Here is a 16531-nt window from a genome sequence, read left to right as displayed (position 1 = left end):
ACACAACCCTACCATATAAGAAAATTTCGTATAACCTATTGGCTGTTGTGAAGTAAATTTGATTCTTTTCTTTGAGATTTTTTTTTTAACCCCAGAAATCATGGTGACATTTAGTTCTCTCACTTATCCTAAACATTCCTACTAAAAGGATAAATCCCACACTTTAAATTATTAGAGTATTATTCATTAGAACCATAAATAGCATATTACATCACTAATAGAAACCGGTAATCTTTTTTTTCAGCCTAGTGTATTTGCATTATATCAAAGTGTATGGATTTATAGAAAACTACATTAACGTAGTGGTAATAAGGAAAAACTACCAGTAATGAATTTTTTAAAAGATAAAACTGGCTGTCACTTAACATTACCACCCTGTGATCCTAGGCTCCTAACATCACGTTGCTTTATTACTGAACGTGAGCTAAGTTAAGCTCAAACTGAATGAGGCCTTAAGTCATTTGCTTGATTTTATCCTAGGAAATGTTTTATGTGCACAAAACCAAAAAATATAGATTAAAAAAAAAACTTCATATGAAAACATAAGTTTCAAAGTATTTATTGAAAAACATTTTACCATGACATTCCTATACCACAAACATACCACAGGACTCTGAATAACCAACAAAAGTATACAAAGCCTATCCTGAAAACATCTTTGGAGGTATTAAATATATAGGCCCATGAGGATAGAGCTGAGTAACTTACAATGTTAGTCCTTGGTCACACAGACTATTTGGTAATTATTAAAGAGGTGCCTCTTGGAATTAGACTGCAATTAACTGGGAGGGGGGAGGTGCAGGTATGCCAATGTGCTCTTTTTGAAATTAAAAAGAAAATCAATTCAATGAATAAACTCTGGTTTTGAAATCACACAGTTATCATCTTAAAATCTGGGCGTGCGTCATCTCTTTAGGTACCTCCCCCCATCAATCCCCTCCTGAGGACTTAAAAAATACTGGCTCTTAACTAACAAGACTGCAAATTACAGTTTTAAACAAGGTTATATTTGGGAAGTTCAAAAAAGTATTTAAAATCAAATTTACCTGAAATATCCAATTAATTTTTCTGTATTGGATGTGGCGAACAGTTTAGCCTTTTCTCCCCCCTCCCACCCCAACATGCATGTTAAAAGAAAACGAAAACTCAACACACATCCACTCACCCACAGACTACTCCAAGCAGTTAGCCAGGAATAACAGCCAAGTCATAAACCCCTGAAAATAGGGGGGAAAACCCTGATTCTTAACTATAGAGGCACCGAACAGGCCACTATAGTAAGAACTGAGGTAACAGCAAAAGACTTTGTTTCTTGGGTTGTTACGTGTCACACTTCTTGGATTTGAATACTACCTCAACACTGAATAACCTGACTTTAAAAATAATCAAAGCCCCATAAAGACAAGCTAGGGAAATAGATATATTAGGGAATTTTTCCATTTGATTCTTGAATTCAAATAAGGTGACCTAGCTATACTATTATTTATCGTAAAAATGAAAGATTTCTAAGACCTGCCTATTTGGGGGCATTCAGTTTTCTGTTAATTCCCACAAATCATATAGTAAACTAAAATTCCCACCCGGACAAGAGAAATGTCATGACTCTTAGCCAGTATACTAGTTAATTGCACTGATTACTAGGGTAACGTTTAAGATGAGGGGATGGCGGCAGCAGGCATTTATGGACTTGCTTACGACATTGCCATCTCTGTACCTTGACTAAAGCTATGCCACTTAAATTGCCAAATTTCCCTAGTTTGGTGCCTATTACATGAATATAATTTTTGCATTATCACTTTTCATTATACATCTAAATGAAATCATTCTACTGTTAAAAGTAAATGCAAGGACTAAAATAATAATCTAAAGCCTCTGGTCCAAATAACCCTTTACCCCTTTCTACGTGAGGCTGGTCCTTTTTAGATCCTCCTGGTCCTTAGCAAATGCCATCAGAGCATTTTGCATTGTTGTACCAAAAGAAAATAAAACAAAAACCAAGAGTTAAAACCGCTGGCCTATCAGCTTTTCTATTACTTACAGATCCACACTGGTCCAGTACAGAAGAACCTGACCGCCCTGCCCTTCCCTTGGAGCTCTGGAGTGGCTGTATCCACACCTCTGGGTCGGAGAGCCAAACCTAAGTCAGGATGTTCCTCTTCTATTAGTACTTCTATTAACTTTTCTATACTGCATATAAAGATTTTCCCCATGAAATTTCTTTACAGTACAGTATTGAATACCTCCACAAGGAAGAATTATATGTTAAAAAGTTGTTAAAATCATCCTTACATAATAAGAATGCAACTCTTAAACTCTTAAATAGTTTTATTTAGGGTTTTTTTCTTTCAGACTTTCTGCAAAATGAAATATTTTTTAAAAAGAAAAGAAAGATTTCCTGTTGTTTTTTCTACTAAGTGGAAAATATGGGCCAGACTACTTATACATGCGGTACATGCTGAATATAACTGAATATATGCTTATTCCTACAGACACTCTGCAAGATAGGGAGCACCCAAATAGGGTCAATGGACTGGACCAGTGTTTCAATGCAAATTCCAGCCCCCAAAAACAACATGGTTTTGATTTCACAGTATGAATTCCCTGGAATCTGGGAAAAGGTAAATTAGTTAACTGAGATCGTGCCTCAGCAGCTCGGTCCCTCAACATTCTGAGAAATCAGGAAGGACTGCACCACTTCTTCAGTGGACTGGGGGCTGGTGTTGACATCTTCAAGAGCATCGGTCACTGAATACTGTCGATCTCGCAAGCGGTTCCAGTTAGACAGAACATTGTGATATTCAAACACTTTCTCATAATTTCCAATGGAGTTGTAAAGTTTAATGAGACCTCGGTAATCATATTCTAGTCCACTGTAGCCTTCACCAAAAAGTTTCTTCCCTGAAAATAACCAGGAAAAAAAAAAAAAAAAAGACAAGCTTAAACAATGAAATAAGAAGCAGTTTCTGCAAGACAACAGAAGTTCAGTTCTCTAAACAGGGTAGCTTGGTTTTATTATTCCCTGAAATGAATAAATTCATGTCTTGTATCAGTGCTCACCTTCCCATAAGCTATCTCTAAGACTTTCAAAAAAATTTCTGTCACCAGAACAAAATTTCAGTTTGAAGGGCTGACTTGAAGGGATCTACAAGTAAAAAAGAACGGCAGCACCGCCAACAACAGAAACATACATATGCATAAGACTAATCACTGTCGAACTCCTTATGATTGCAAAATATTAGGAACAAAAATAAATAGGTAAATGATTCAATCAACCACAGTACACCCATTAAATGTTATATTATGCATTTATACACCGAAGAGGAAGCTTTTGGCTCTCTATGAACTGACATGGAATGATTTACAGAGTATACTGTTAAGTCAAAAAAAGCAAAGTACAAAAATACCTATAGTATGCTATTTTTATGTAAGAAAGGGAAAAATACAATATTTATGCATTTGAACATTTGTACAAAAAAGATACACAGAAACTGTAAATGAGGAAGTAGTAAGACTGGTTACCCAAAAGGGGTAGGTGAGGAGTGGTTACAAAAAAATAGGAGGAATCACACATCTATGAACATAACTTTCTAGTTCTAACTTTTAGAACATTAATAGTTCACATACTAAAAAAAAAAAAAAGAAAGTAAATAGAGTTGGGGAAATGTTATATAAATGTAAACAAATGAGTCGAATTATGCTTCAAACTATACCGACCAGGTAGGATGGAGGAAAAGACTAATAACCCAGGTAAATTTTCAAGTATTCTGAGTATATACCTTCAGGCTAAAGACAAAGAAAACTGTAAACGAAGACTGAACTCTAAATAGTAGATTTGTTTTTCATAGTACTGCAGGTTAACAATTCTAAAACTACTTTATTTTTTGGGATGCATTGCAGGATTGAGCAAGTCAAAGTATTATGGATAATGGGGAATCCTCATATATAGAGATATATGATTTATGACAAAGGTAGCACAGCAGAGGGGAAAGGACGGTCTTGAAAAAATGGTCCTGGGTCAATTGTATATCCACACAGAAAAAAGGAAGAAAAAGAAAAAAAGTGGATCCCCACCTCACGTCAAAAACTAAAATCAATTTCAGCAATGTAGTACTAAATGTGAATGGCAAAATAAAGTTTCCAGAAGATAATCTTCTAAAAGAATATCTTCATGACTCTGGGGTAGGAAAAGGTTTTTTTAAACGTAATTTTTATTTTATCCTTACCCAAGCACACTTTTCATTGCTTTTAGAGAGAGAAGAAGGGGGAGAGACGAAGAGAGGGAGAGGAAAACATTGATGTGAGAGAGAAACATTGATTGGTTGCTTTCTTGAGCCCTGACTGGGGACTGGATTAGCAACCTTTTGGTCTATAGGACAACGTTCCACCCAAGTGAGCCACGCTCGCCAGGGTAGGGTAGGAAAAGATTTCTTAAACAGAATACAAAGTGCTAATCATATAAGTGAAGACAATATATTAGACTACATTAAAATATAAAACTTCCAGCCTTGGCTGGTGTGGCTCAGTAGACCGAGTGCCGGCCTGCTGACCCAAAGGTCAGCAGTACAATTCCTGGTCAGGGCACATGCCCTGGCTGTGGGCCAGGTCCCCAGTTGGGGCAAGTGAGAGGAAACCATTCGTATTTCTCTTACACAGTGATGTTTCTCTTCCTCTCTTTCTCCCTCCTTTCCCTTTGCTCTAAAAATAAATAAATAAAATCTTAAAATATAGAACTTCTGTTCTTTGAAAGGTACCATTATAAAAAACAAGCAGTAAAGCAACAAATATAACCAATAAAGGGCTTGTTATATCCATATTATATAAAAAGCTTCTATAAACCAGTATGAAAATGACAGACAATTCAATGTAAAAATGGGGAAGAGTTTCAACAGGCACAACATTAAATGATGATTACAGCATCTTACTTTGTGATATATAAGTCTGAACTGGAAACAATCCCAATGTTGTGAATATTCATTAACAGTAGAATGGATAAACAATATACTCAGCCAACTCAAAACTAATAAGCAATAGTGATCTGGAATGTAGATGATTTTCATAATTCATGTTCACCAAAAGAAACCAGACACAGAACAGGTAAACCTGATCTATGATGTTAAATCCAGGAGGAGGGAGCAGTAATTACATAAATACTTTAAAATAACTACTTCTGCTTATACCTGACACTTTCATACTTCTTCATACTGGTTTCAACATCAATAAATCAGGTTTAGCTAATGTTTCAGATGATTTTTCGGTGATTCCTAGAAATACCTGGCAGCTCTGAACTCATTTAAATCTTGGTAATAACATTTCCCCTATACAACACATAAGACATGTTGACCTCTAATCAATTGACCAAGAAAAATTTAAAATAACATACCAATTGCTATAGATCGCAAATAAAGTTTCTCAGCATTTTCATACTGATTCATATCATAATTATATAAAGAAGCCAGATGTCCCACTGAGAGGGCTACTTCATAATCTTCTTGACCAAGAAGTTGTTCTTTAATCTGAATTGCTTTGATGTGCATTTCTTCAGCTTCCTGAAAAAAATCGTTAAGCCATATGAACCACTAGATTGTATTTTTTCTTATGTCAACAATTCTTACTCAATGAGCAACCTTCTTCTAAATGCCAAGGACATGTTACAGATGGCATAAGATAGTCAGATCAGAGAATATACCATGCTATTCCAAAAGTTACCCATGGGAAGCATCATTGGTTTTAGGAAGCTTTTACATAATCTGATGATAGTAATAGCGTGCTATGCCAAAAATGACAAGAGAAAAACTTGTCCTGGTAACAAAAAGTTATTAGAAGAAATTAAAACATTCTAAAATGGCCCTGGCTGGTGGTGGCTCAGTGGATTGAGCACTGGACTGTGAAGCAAAGAGTTGTCAATTCAATTCCCAGTCAGGAGCACATGCCTGCGTTTTAGCTAGGTCCCCAGTAGGGGGCGTTCGAGAAGCAACCACACAACGATGTTTCTCTCCCTTTCTTCCTCCCTTCCCCTCTCTCTAAAAATAAATAAAACCTTAAAAAAAATTAAAACATTCGAAAATGAACCCTCTTTCAGCTAACACACTCTAAAATTTAACTGTACCTTGTGAAGCTTCAATCTCCATACTATATAGTATGTTAATTTATACAAGAATACTCTTTATTTTTTGGAGTTTTGGCAATTTTTATTCTGACAAACTAAACTCAGGTTAGTTGAGGATAAGCAGATCGAATTTTGGGTAAAAATAAATGTCTTAGGCAGCTGCTCTCATCCTTTCCTTATTGTGACTCTAAAATGGATAATACTAAAAATTTATAACCCAAGATTCTTTAAAATTTTTAAAAAATTGATTTTGAGAGAGAGAGAGAGGGGGAGAAAGGGGGGAAGGGAGAAAGAAACATTAATTTGTTGGTCCACTTATTCATTGGTTGATTTTAGTATGTGCCCTGACCAGGGACTGAACCCACAATCTTGGATGACACTCTCACCAACAGAGTTACCCTGCCAGGGCTCAAAATTCTAAAAGGGAACTGAATTCAGTAAATGTTTATTGCTATGATTAATAATACTTGCAACACCTGACATTTCTTGCATACCCACTAAGGGCCAGGCATTCTGCCACATACTATACTTAACCTAAGAGCTATGTTTTAAGCCTAATAAGTCTTTATGGTTTGATATATTTCTTATTTTTCCATTGCCTCAATTTTTGAAAATTGCCTCTCACATGCCCTCAGCTGAGGACCTGGCCTGCAACCCAGACATGTGCTCTGACCGGGAACCAAACCGGTGACCTTTTGGTCCACAGGCCAGTGCTCAATCCACTGACCCACACCAGCCAGGGTTTAAGATTATTTAGAGAAAGAAAAATACAGTAAAACATGTTTCTACCTTAAATTTTCTCATTGACTGATAAAGTCTTCCAAGGTTTCCATAGTGTTTTGCAGTCTGTACATTAAATTCCCCAAAAGCTTTTTTAGCTAGTTGGAGTGAAGATAGGTGCAAATCATGAGCTTCTTGAAGCAGCCTCTGTTCAGTTTCTTTATTATGACAGTCAATTGCAATCTCCTCTAAAATAAGTGCTGAATAAGAAAGTGATGAAATTAGTGCACTTTAAAACCACCTATGAAAACTAACATGAACATAAAATTTAAAATTAAATTCTATGTTTGTTGTATATATTTATATATGGATATAGTTTAAAACTGGTGAAGAAGAAAGTATTACACTTTACTGAAAAAATACAGTTTGGGGGAGGTCATTCTATTTTGCATAGTATAATGTATTTCAAATTTAAGAAAAACAATGGTATACATCAAATTATTTTATAGAATTAATTTATATTGTACTGGACTTATACGTTGCTGATGTAAAATTGCTTTTTAAAGAAATGAAAAGGAGAAGGCAAAAATTTTAAAGTTATGAAACTGTGTCAAGGAGAAGCTAATCACAGTTGAAAATTTTGAAACTACACTTTTATAAAATATAACCTTTAACCAAATACAACTAAAGGAACTGGTTTCCTCCTACTCACTTGACCAACCAAATCAGGCATGATTTCAATTTCAAAGTCACATTCAAGGTTTTCCAACTTTAAGATTTCACTTAAAGTCTTAAAAAGTCTTTTATCCGGTAATTTTATTTAGAGGAAAATTGTCCATGTACACAAAAATAAGAGATTTAGTTCACTGCAGCAATTTTAAAGTACAAAAGGTTAAAAACAATATAAAGGTCCAAAAACAGAGGGGAAGTTAAAAATATTAGAGAAAAGCATATATACCTACATGTAACTGATATGGGAAAATGTTCATAATATGGTAAGTGAAAAAAAACCAGATTATAAAACTAAGAAAAAATGTACTCATTTATTTTGCTTTTTAAAAAAAGAGAAAGTCTAAAAAAAATTTCACCAAAATGTTGATGCTGAATCAGTGGGATTTCTGGTGACTTATTTTTTTCTGTTTAACTTTTAATTTTTGGGTTTTTTTCCCCCCAACTTTTAATTTTTGACACTGATCATGTGTTACTTGTGTAACTTTAAAAATGCAAACTTGAGAAGAGGGAAAATACTGAGTTCCAGAATTAAGGTAAAATTTACCCAACATGCACTGAGTTACCACATAGGTGACCCAATTACGTTGGCAATATAAATGTCTTGAATGAAAGGGACTTGGTAGTGATTATATAAAAGTTAAAATAAAAAATAAAGTGGTATTTGTTAAGAACCTTGCAATATTAAGGATAACATGACATGCAGCTGAGTTTCAGAATCCTGTACTCTAAAAGCTGAAGGTATGTGAAAAACCCACCTTCAGTTTGCTATCCGTGTTGCTGTGCAATAATCATCTGTGTTACGTATGAATGAATGTGTGTAAATGGAGGAAGGGAGGAGGAGGATTGACATTCTTACTTATTAACAGTGTTATATGCGAGAAGCAAACAACCTTTCATTATAAACCACTGGAAATTCATACACAGAGTTGCAGGTAAATACTTCAAATCAGTGAACTGGTCATTTAATATGTAGATATAGTCTACTTTTAAGTACTACCCCTGCAGAAATAAGCAAATATCCCTATTTTATATAATACATATCATCAATTAAAAAAATCACAGACTAGACATCTATTACAATTGACAGTTAAAGAAATCTAAAAAAATATAAATACAGATGTATAGACATATAAATATAGATATACACTGGAAACTAAATTACAAAGGGTACCTTTCACCCTCTTTGAAGAAGCCAAAAGAAGATGATCTTCAGGTAGGATGTGGGTAATGATACCAATAGCTCTTTCTGCATGAAATCTGTAATACAGATAGATATATTCTGGCATTTCTTCCCCCCCACCCCACTCTTCCTTCTCAGGCCTTCTTACCTCCCTCCTCCCTCCCTTCAGCACTGAGTCACTAACATTAAACCTTCAGCCCCCCATTTGGACAGAAACCAGCAATACAGATAGATATATTCTGACTTTTTTTTTTTAGTTACAGTGTTTTATAATACTGACAGAATTTCTAAAACTATCTGTGGTAAAAGACAAGTTTTTTATTTTTTAAATTTCCTTCTGCTTGTGAGCTGAACTTTAAGCATCCAATGGACTCCCATCTCCCTCAGAGTAAACTGTGAAGTTATTACAGCCTACAAGGCTCAAAATGATCTTTTACTGGGCTACCTCTCTAATCTCATCTACTATCATTTTCAAATCCTCTCATCCCCCTCCAGTCACACAGGCCTAGCAGTTCTCTGAATACGCAAATCATTGTTCTTACCTAGGACACTTACACTTGATTTACTGTCTCTCTGAAGTGCTCTTCCCCTGAATATCCACATGGCTCACTCCTCACTGAAAAGCCTTCCCAGACCAACCTATACGAAAATCCCTAAATAATCTACCACCACTCTAAACTCTTAGTTTACTTTGTCCCGCCATGCAGCCTCACCTGACATAATTGGCTATTTGTTTATGGACTATCTCTCACCAAACAGAAGGTAAATTATTTGTCTATCTTATCTGCCAGTTCCTTTAAAAAAAACTAAGCCTTCTATCTCTGTCTTCCAAGCAGTAATTACTTTTTCATTACAGGTCTTCTAATTCACTAATTGTCTATTTAATTGTGTTTAATGTTTAACTTGTCTACTGAATTTTAATGTCAATTACTATTTCCTAAATCTAGCTATATTTTTTAATAGCAGCTCTTGTATTAAGATGTTAATTCATACAACACAATTTACCTATTTAAAATGTACAATCCAATGGTTTTCAGTATATTCATAGAGTTGTATATCCATACCACAATCAATTTCAGAATATTTTCATCACCCGAATAAAGAAACCCAGTGCCCATTAGTAGTCACCCTACATTTTCCTCCAGCTCCCCAGCCCTAGGCAACCAACCACCCTTTTTTCTTGTCTCTATGGATTTGCCTATTCTGGATGTTTCATGTAAACGTAATCATACAAATATTATCCTTTGTGACTGGCTTCTTTCACTAAGCACAATGTTTTCAAGGCTCATCCATTCTGCAGCATGTATCACCTGTTTTTTCCATCTGCCTTTTTTTCTTTATTTTCCCTTCAAAATATTGCTGACTCCTTCTTTTGTATCAGGATCAGTAATTGCTTTCTGTTAAGGGCCAGACAGTGAATATTTCCGGTTGTGGGCCATATACTCTGTCCCAACCACTCGACACTACTATTGTAATGTAAAAGCAGCTAGACAATACATGATCGAAGGGAGCATTGCTATGTTCCAATAAAGCTTTATTTTGCCCACAGGCCACAGTTTACCAACCCATCTGCATCTTTAATCACTTAATACTAATTACAGTATCAACCAAAAAGTTCTGTTAAGCGATATTCTTATAGTACCAATCCTGTTCATTATGCCTGTGACTCTCACTCATAAGAAAATGTTTCCTTACTTATTTTTAATTTTTTGAAATGGTGAGTTCATCTTTGGTTGAGCTAGATCTATGGAAAGTCTACATGATTTGGGTTGAGGTTAATTATTTCCAAGTGTTTTACATTTCCCCCTAAAAGGCATCCTAGGAGAACGAGTAGTCTCAAAGTACTTTTCATTGTTTTCTTCCGTTTAGGGGTTCCTGTAGGCATGTTGCCCAAACACATGAGTGCTACATGTTTGCAGTTACAAATTCCCCTATGAAGAATTTATGACGTTTCTGTCATCTCTCTTGCCAGTAGGCAATTCTTTTCCTAGTTACCCTTTCCCTGAGGGTGTATAGCCTTGGTCCTGACTTCATGTGAGGGTTTCAGTTCTAACTCACAACTTCCTGTGGGCTACATGCTTTGTCTCTTAAACCCAGGACTGTTGTTGAGCCAACATTACAGAAACTTGTAAGCTTTCCTCCCACCCCACAGCAGATATACCATAGTTTGGATTTTCATCCTTTATAAGCCCTTAGGGATTTCCTCCCTCTCTTGCAAGTTTAGTTATGCGTTTTAAAAGATAATTTTTATTCAGTATTTCTCTGCGTTGTGAAGCAAGAAGTTTTTAGGTTAAGTCTGTCATTTATCCAGAGTACTACTATATTACTCAAGGAAAAATTATTGAAGAAAATACTCAAAAGGAAAGTTGTATTCTGTATAAAGATATACACGTCAATATTAAACCACACAAACCCTAAATGAATAGCTTATAAATTGGTATGCTTTCAAAATATGTCAAAAATATTTTAGACATCATGTTAACACTCCAGGAAGTACATTAAATACTATTTTATTAGGAAAAAACCAAAAACAATAGCAACAACATTAAGTCAATCACGGAAAAGGAACATGGAACTTACAATGCATTGTCAAATTTTCCAGAGCTATACTGGTGAACGTAAGAAGAATAAGCCAAGTCTTCATGAGCTGTTGCTACATGGATGTTTTTGCCACCAAATACTGACTGCCGAATGTCAAGGGCTGCCTGAAAGAGTCATCAATATAATTAATAATACTGTAAATCCTTAGAATCCATTGCCCAGTTAAATTAAGCATCCTAGTAATTTAAATATATATTCTACACACTGAATCCCATCAGTTTTGAGGAAAAGGCCTGCTGTATTTAAATCACAACAGAACATAAAAATTACCTATAAGGCTTGATTTTCTGAAGACTGAGTCTGACTTAAAAGGCAATGGCTTAGAAATAAAAACCATTACTTGACTGAGAATCACAACGGTGTTTTTCTCTGTGTCCTTCTTCAGAAGTGGACTAAAAAATCAAGGATACCTTGTCCAGAGCTATGGCATAACATATCGTTTACCTGAGAATGACTAAGATAAGGCCGAAAATAACTACTATTGACTGTCCTTGCTATTATAAATGTAGCTATAATGACACGCTAAATCAACAACAAAGATAAGCCATCATCTGGGCAAATGAAAATGGAAGAGTATTCTTGATTATGAGCCCACAAGTAAACAACTCTTTTCCTGGATGATTTGCTTTAATTCTTATAACTTTAACTTTTAAGTTTTGTAGATAGTATTTAGTAATATCCAAAATAAAGGTATGCCATATCTATGAGGAGGGGCTTAGAAAGTTTTTTTAAAAATGATTTTTAGACAGAGAGAGAGAGAAGAAGAAAGACAGTGAGAGAGAAACATTGATTTGTTGTTTCACTTCTTTATGTATTCATTGATTGGTTCTTGTACGTGCCCTGACCGTAGATTGAACCCACACACAACCTTGGTATATTGGGGTGATGCTCTAACCAACTGAGCAACCTGGCCAGGGCAGAAATTCTTTTTTGAGAGTAGTTTATACACTGCAAACAAGTACAAGTCAGGAAAACAATTTAGGTTGAAAGAAAGTGTAACTATTAACATACCTGATATATTGCAACAGACTGACAGATATTATCTACATTCAGTAAGTAGAACCCATAATCTAGCAGTGTATCAGAATACTTTGGGTGTTTGGATCCAAAATGATCCCTACAAAAAGATACAAAACTATTAGGATATAAAGTAGAGACACATAATTTGAAATGGTATTTTTAATAACAATCACCTACCGTGCCAAATACACTGCATGTTTAATTAATTGTTCTGCCTTCTTAAATTCACGTTTTACAACACAAGCCTAAAGATAACGTAAAAAATTATTAAATAACTCAGTGGTAAAGTAAGTCTAGCTTATATATTTGAACTATAATGGTCAAAAAGAGAAAAGCACCTTCAAACATAAGTAGAAGCGACGTATTTGTAATTTCCTTCCAGCTTGAAAGTTCTATTATAAACAGATCTATATATATCCTGGGAAATTATAAAGCTTACAATTTTGACAGCCATGCCCAACACAAACTTGTTATTAACAAAGTTATCTTACAGAGCTGATATACTCCCATCCTTCCATATTATTAAAATACAATGGTGAGGGGGAGGACACACCATGTTATTTTCTAAGGCACTTATATTTATATTCCAGTTCTACAGTGGCTTACAACTATCCTTTAATTCTCATCTAACAATTTTTAAATACACAGAATTTTGAGCTTTCCTCTTCTTAATATTTTGACTCATGAGAATAGCCAGTAGTTTCTAAATATTATTTGCACAGAGAAATAGAAATCTTGCACATATATTCAGTTGTCTTAATATTAAACGTGTATCAATGTTTTAAATTACTTAAAAACATTAATCTTCTTCTAGCTCTGATAACCTGATTATGCTATTTATTCACTCTGAAATGACTTATTTAAATAAATTTCATAGAAATCTTAGGCTCTTCTAAAACTATAATTTTAGAATCTTCCTTCTAATTGAAATTTCCGTAAGTAAAACTAACCAAAATGGAATATTCAAAACTGAAAAACCTCTGGGTATAAAGAGTGTATGTGAAATGGACACTGATGCTTTTAAAGCTTCACTGCACCACAGCAGCAAGTTTTAAATATTACTAACTGGCCTCAAAGATGTAATGCATTTATTTACAGAATAAAGAAAAACTACAGGAAAATCAAATAAGTATTGCTCCCCAGGTCAATACTGTCATACCAGAAAGCTGTCATACTGTGAGACTGCAATATTATGACCAAAAGATTTAATACAAGGCTATCTTTTAGGAGAAAAGTGACCAATGCCCATTACAACTATGGCATAAGGAATTCAGGTGGTTGTAGAGGTTTAAGGAAAACAAAACCAAATTCAGGCAGGGTAGCATCACAACACTGTTTTCATCTGTACTTCAGAGAGCTGAATTATGGTAACAAAAATTGTCAAGGGTTTTCTAGGTATAATAAAATTAGCTAAAGTCTATGTGTGTGATAGTTTCAGAAATCTGGTTTCTAAAACTGAGAATAGAAATTCAGAAAACAGACCTTTCAGTACATGGAGTATGCAATACCTAATTTGTTAAATAACAGGTTAATTAAAACAAATTTAAAGCTTGCTAAATACTATAATTAATTTAATGATTTTAACATTATACCCACCTTAGAAGCTTGTCTTAAAACATCCACCACAACTTTGACTGGCAAGCCTGCTGTGATTTCTTTCATTGCCTCAATGCACCATTTATATGCCTAAAAATATATACATATACAGAAGAGCAAACACTGTGATAAATCAAAATGATAATGTCTAATGAAATAGTTGTGAATTTTTCTTGCAAGCTTTCAAGTACTTGAATAAAAACACACAAAAAATATTTACACTGAAAATTTTCTAAGGCTAAGTTCACGTGAAAGTATGTTACATTTTTCTTTGGATATGTGACACATATTCAGGAAATCACAGCCATGTTCTCTCTTGCCCAGAAACCTTTGCACACACTATTACCTCTGCCTTAGAATACATTCCTCCCTCCCCCAGCCCTTAACCTGTCAACCTTGTCTCTCAGGTTTCAGTCCTGGACTAGGTTTCCTATGCTTTCCTTCCTCTACTGTAATGCTTATATTCTATATCTTAATTGCCTGTTTAGCTGAGTGACTCCTTTGTGCCAGCTACTGTTCCAAGCACTTCATGTGCACTGACACATTTAAACGGACACAACAGCCCTGTGAAATATATAATATTACTCCGGAAAACTGAGGTGCAGAGAGGTTAAGGGCCAGGCAGTGTGTTAGCATCTAGGTATCTAGCAGAGAACAAAACATAAAATGATCCTTCTCTCCTAGTACTTAGTGGGAGAAAAGGGAAAAAAAGTAAAATAAATTACTTTGGATAATAAGAAAGCTTCAAAGAAACAAAAACATATTATGAATATATCACAAGAAATGGGGGGAAGATAAATTATAAAGCACTAGAAATATTTGTTTTCCTCTGCAAGCTTTCTTCTCTTCTGAAGAAAGAAGCAATTCCATCTATTCAAAAGCAATTTTGATGAAAATATAACATATGCAACTTAGGCCAAAAACCCCACAAAACTGGTTTGTTTATGAGATAGTATATAAGCTGACTCTGTTTCAGAATAATGAAGTAAAAACTTTATAAGTGTGGTACACTCTAAGACTGATTTAAAATATTTACTGCCCCTCATCGGGGAAGCATATACACTACTTCCCTTCCACATTAAAGAGTGGTCATGTGATTTCCTTTGGCCAATTAAAATATGAGCAGAAGTGAAACGTGCCATTTCCAGGAGAAATTTCTAAGAGCCAGTAGTTTTTCCCTATGATGATTTTTTTGCCTCTGCGACAAGGCTGGTTCTAAAAAGAACCAGCTCTAATGTTCCAGACAGAAACTGCTTTACCACATAGGGTTTTGAGCAAAGTGTAGATATAATGTTAAGCAGAGCCACAGAGATACCCAAGACATGCTGTAGCATGAACATAAAATAAACTTCCACTGTTTCAAGCCACCACTATTTTGGGGTTGATATTACCTCAGCAGAGCCTACCCTAACTCATATCAGAATATGCTGACAATTCATCAAGCTACATCCTCAAGATTTGTGTACTTTTCTATGGATATAACTGCCAAATCTATTTATCTTTAAAAGAATGAACTATCAAAATTATCCAAGAAACAATAAACATTCCTCATGAACATGCTGAGAGCTGCAAACACCATGAATAAGGCACAGTGTAAACCCCGATGCGAATGACGAAAGAGAGTAACTGTCAATTAAATAGTAACTGCCTAGTAAAGAAAGTGAAAACTGGTAAATAAAAGTCAATTTGTCCCACTGAACACACTGGTGGGTCTGGCTATATTAAGACGGGCCTGGGGCCGAGTATGGGAGTAAAGAAGGGCAAGATTTGAATCATTCTATGTAACGGAAAGAAGAGTGCAGAGTTCTAGAGGGCAGTATGAAAAAGAAGGATGGAAAGAAATGCAAGAAGCACCAGAGATGGCTGAGTTCCTATGTAAGACACACAAAGACACTGGGGCACCTGAAGCGCTTTTAAGACAGGTATTTCTAATACTCAAACTGTTGCTCCTCATTCTCATTTCTAGTAAATTAGGCTATTCACACACAAGCCTTCTGTGAATGGAGTTCTTTGTTTTTGGTGTATGAAAATCACAGAAAGGGTGTAAGTTCTATACCTGGATTGATAAGCTATAGAACAGACACTGTACACAAGGGGCAGCAAAACAATCCATCGACAAGACTGATTCAGCAGTTACAGGAATTCAGCATAAAAAATAATTGGAAGAACATACATAAACTACCTGAAAAATTACAGGCATGCTAGTAAGGATTTTAAATTTTTATAGATGGGTTCAGTGCTTTCTCATATAGATATTAAAAGCAAGATGAGCATCGGAGTTGCATAATAGCACCTTATAATTATTTTAGAATTGTATAGTTTCACTTCTAATTGAAAATTCCCTTTAAATATGGAATATATATTTAAATTAATGGGGCAAAAATCAAGACAGGAATAATTTCAAAATATGAAAGCTAAATGACAGCTGACAGCATGAAATAATTATGATATTCTTCCACAAATAAAACAACCAAGTAAATACATAAATCATTTCTCAACTATGTATTCCAACTATGTATTCATTCATGAAGCATTAATTTAGCAGTATAAAGCCCAGAGTGAAGCTATCTTTCCCA

The 16531-nt window shown here is 34.9% G+C and overlaps 1 protein-coding gene across 1 annotated transcript in view; it reads right to left on the bottom strand.

Moving 5' to 3' along the window:
* Positions 1 to 543: 543 nt before the first annotated feature.
* The window catches only part of APPBP2 (amyloid beta precursor protein binding protein 2), a 43846-nt gene continuing 27858 nt past the window's right edge, over positions 544 to 16531 (bottom strand). Inside the window, exons 6-13 of the mRNA XM_024573023.4 lie at positions 13956 to 14045; positions 12537 to 12604; positions 12351 to 12456; positions 11319 to 11443; positions 8730 to 8815; positions 6896 to 7086; positions 5381 to 5546; positions 544 to 2898 (exon numbers count right to left, since the gene is read on the bottom strand). Of these exons, the coding sequence (XP_024428791.1) occupies positions 2645 to 2898; positions 5381 to 5546; positions 6896 to 7086; positions 8730 to 8815; positions 11319 to 11443; positions 12351 to 12456; positions 12537 to 12604; positions 13956 to 14045 (1086 nt within the window). The 3' untranslated portion in view covers positions 544 to 2644. The remainder of the gene's footprint in view (positions 2899 to 5380; positions 5547 to 6895; positions 7087 to 8729; positions 8816 to 11318; positions 11444 to 12350; positions 12457 to 12536; positions 12605 to 13955; positions 14046 to 16531) is intronic.

This window comes from Desmodus rotundus, chromosome 9 (assembly GCF_022682495.2).
Source record: "Desmodus rotundus isolate HL8 chromosome 9, HLdesRot8A.1, whole genome shotgun sequence".
NCBI classification, from domain to species: Eukaryota; Metazoa; Chordata; class Mammalia; order Chiroptera; family Phyllostomidae; genus Desmodus; species Desmodus rotundus.
This window is presented reverse-complemented; position numbering and strand designations above follow the sequence as displayed.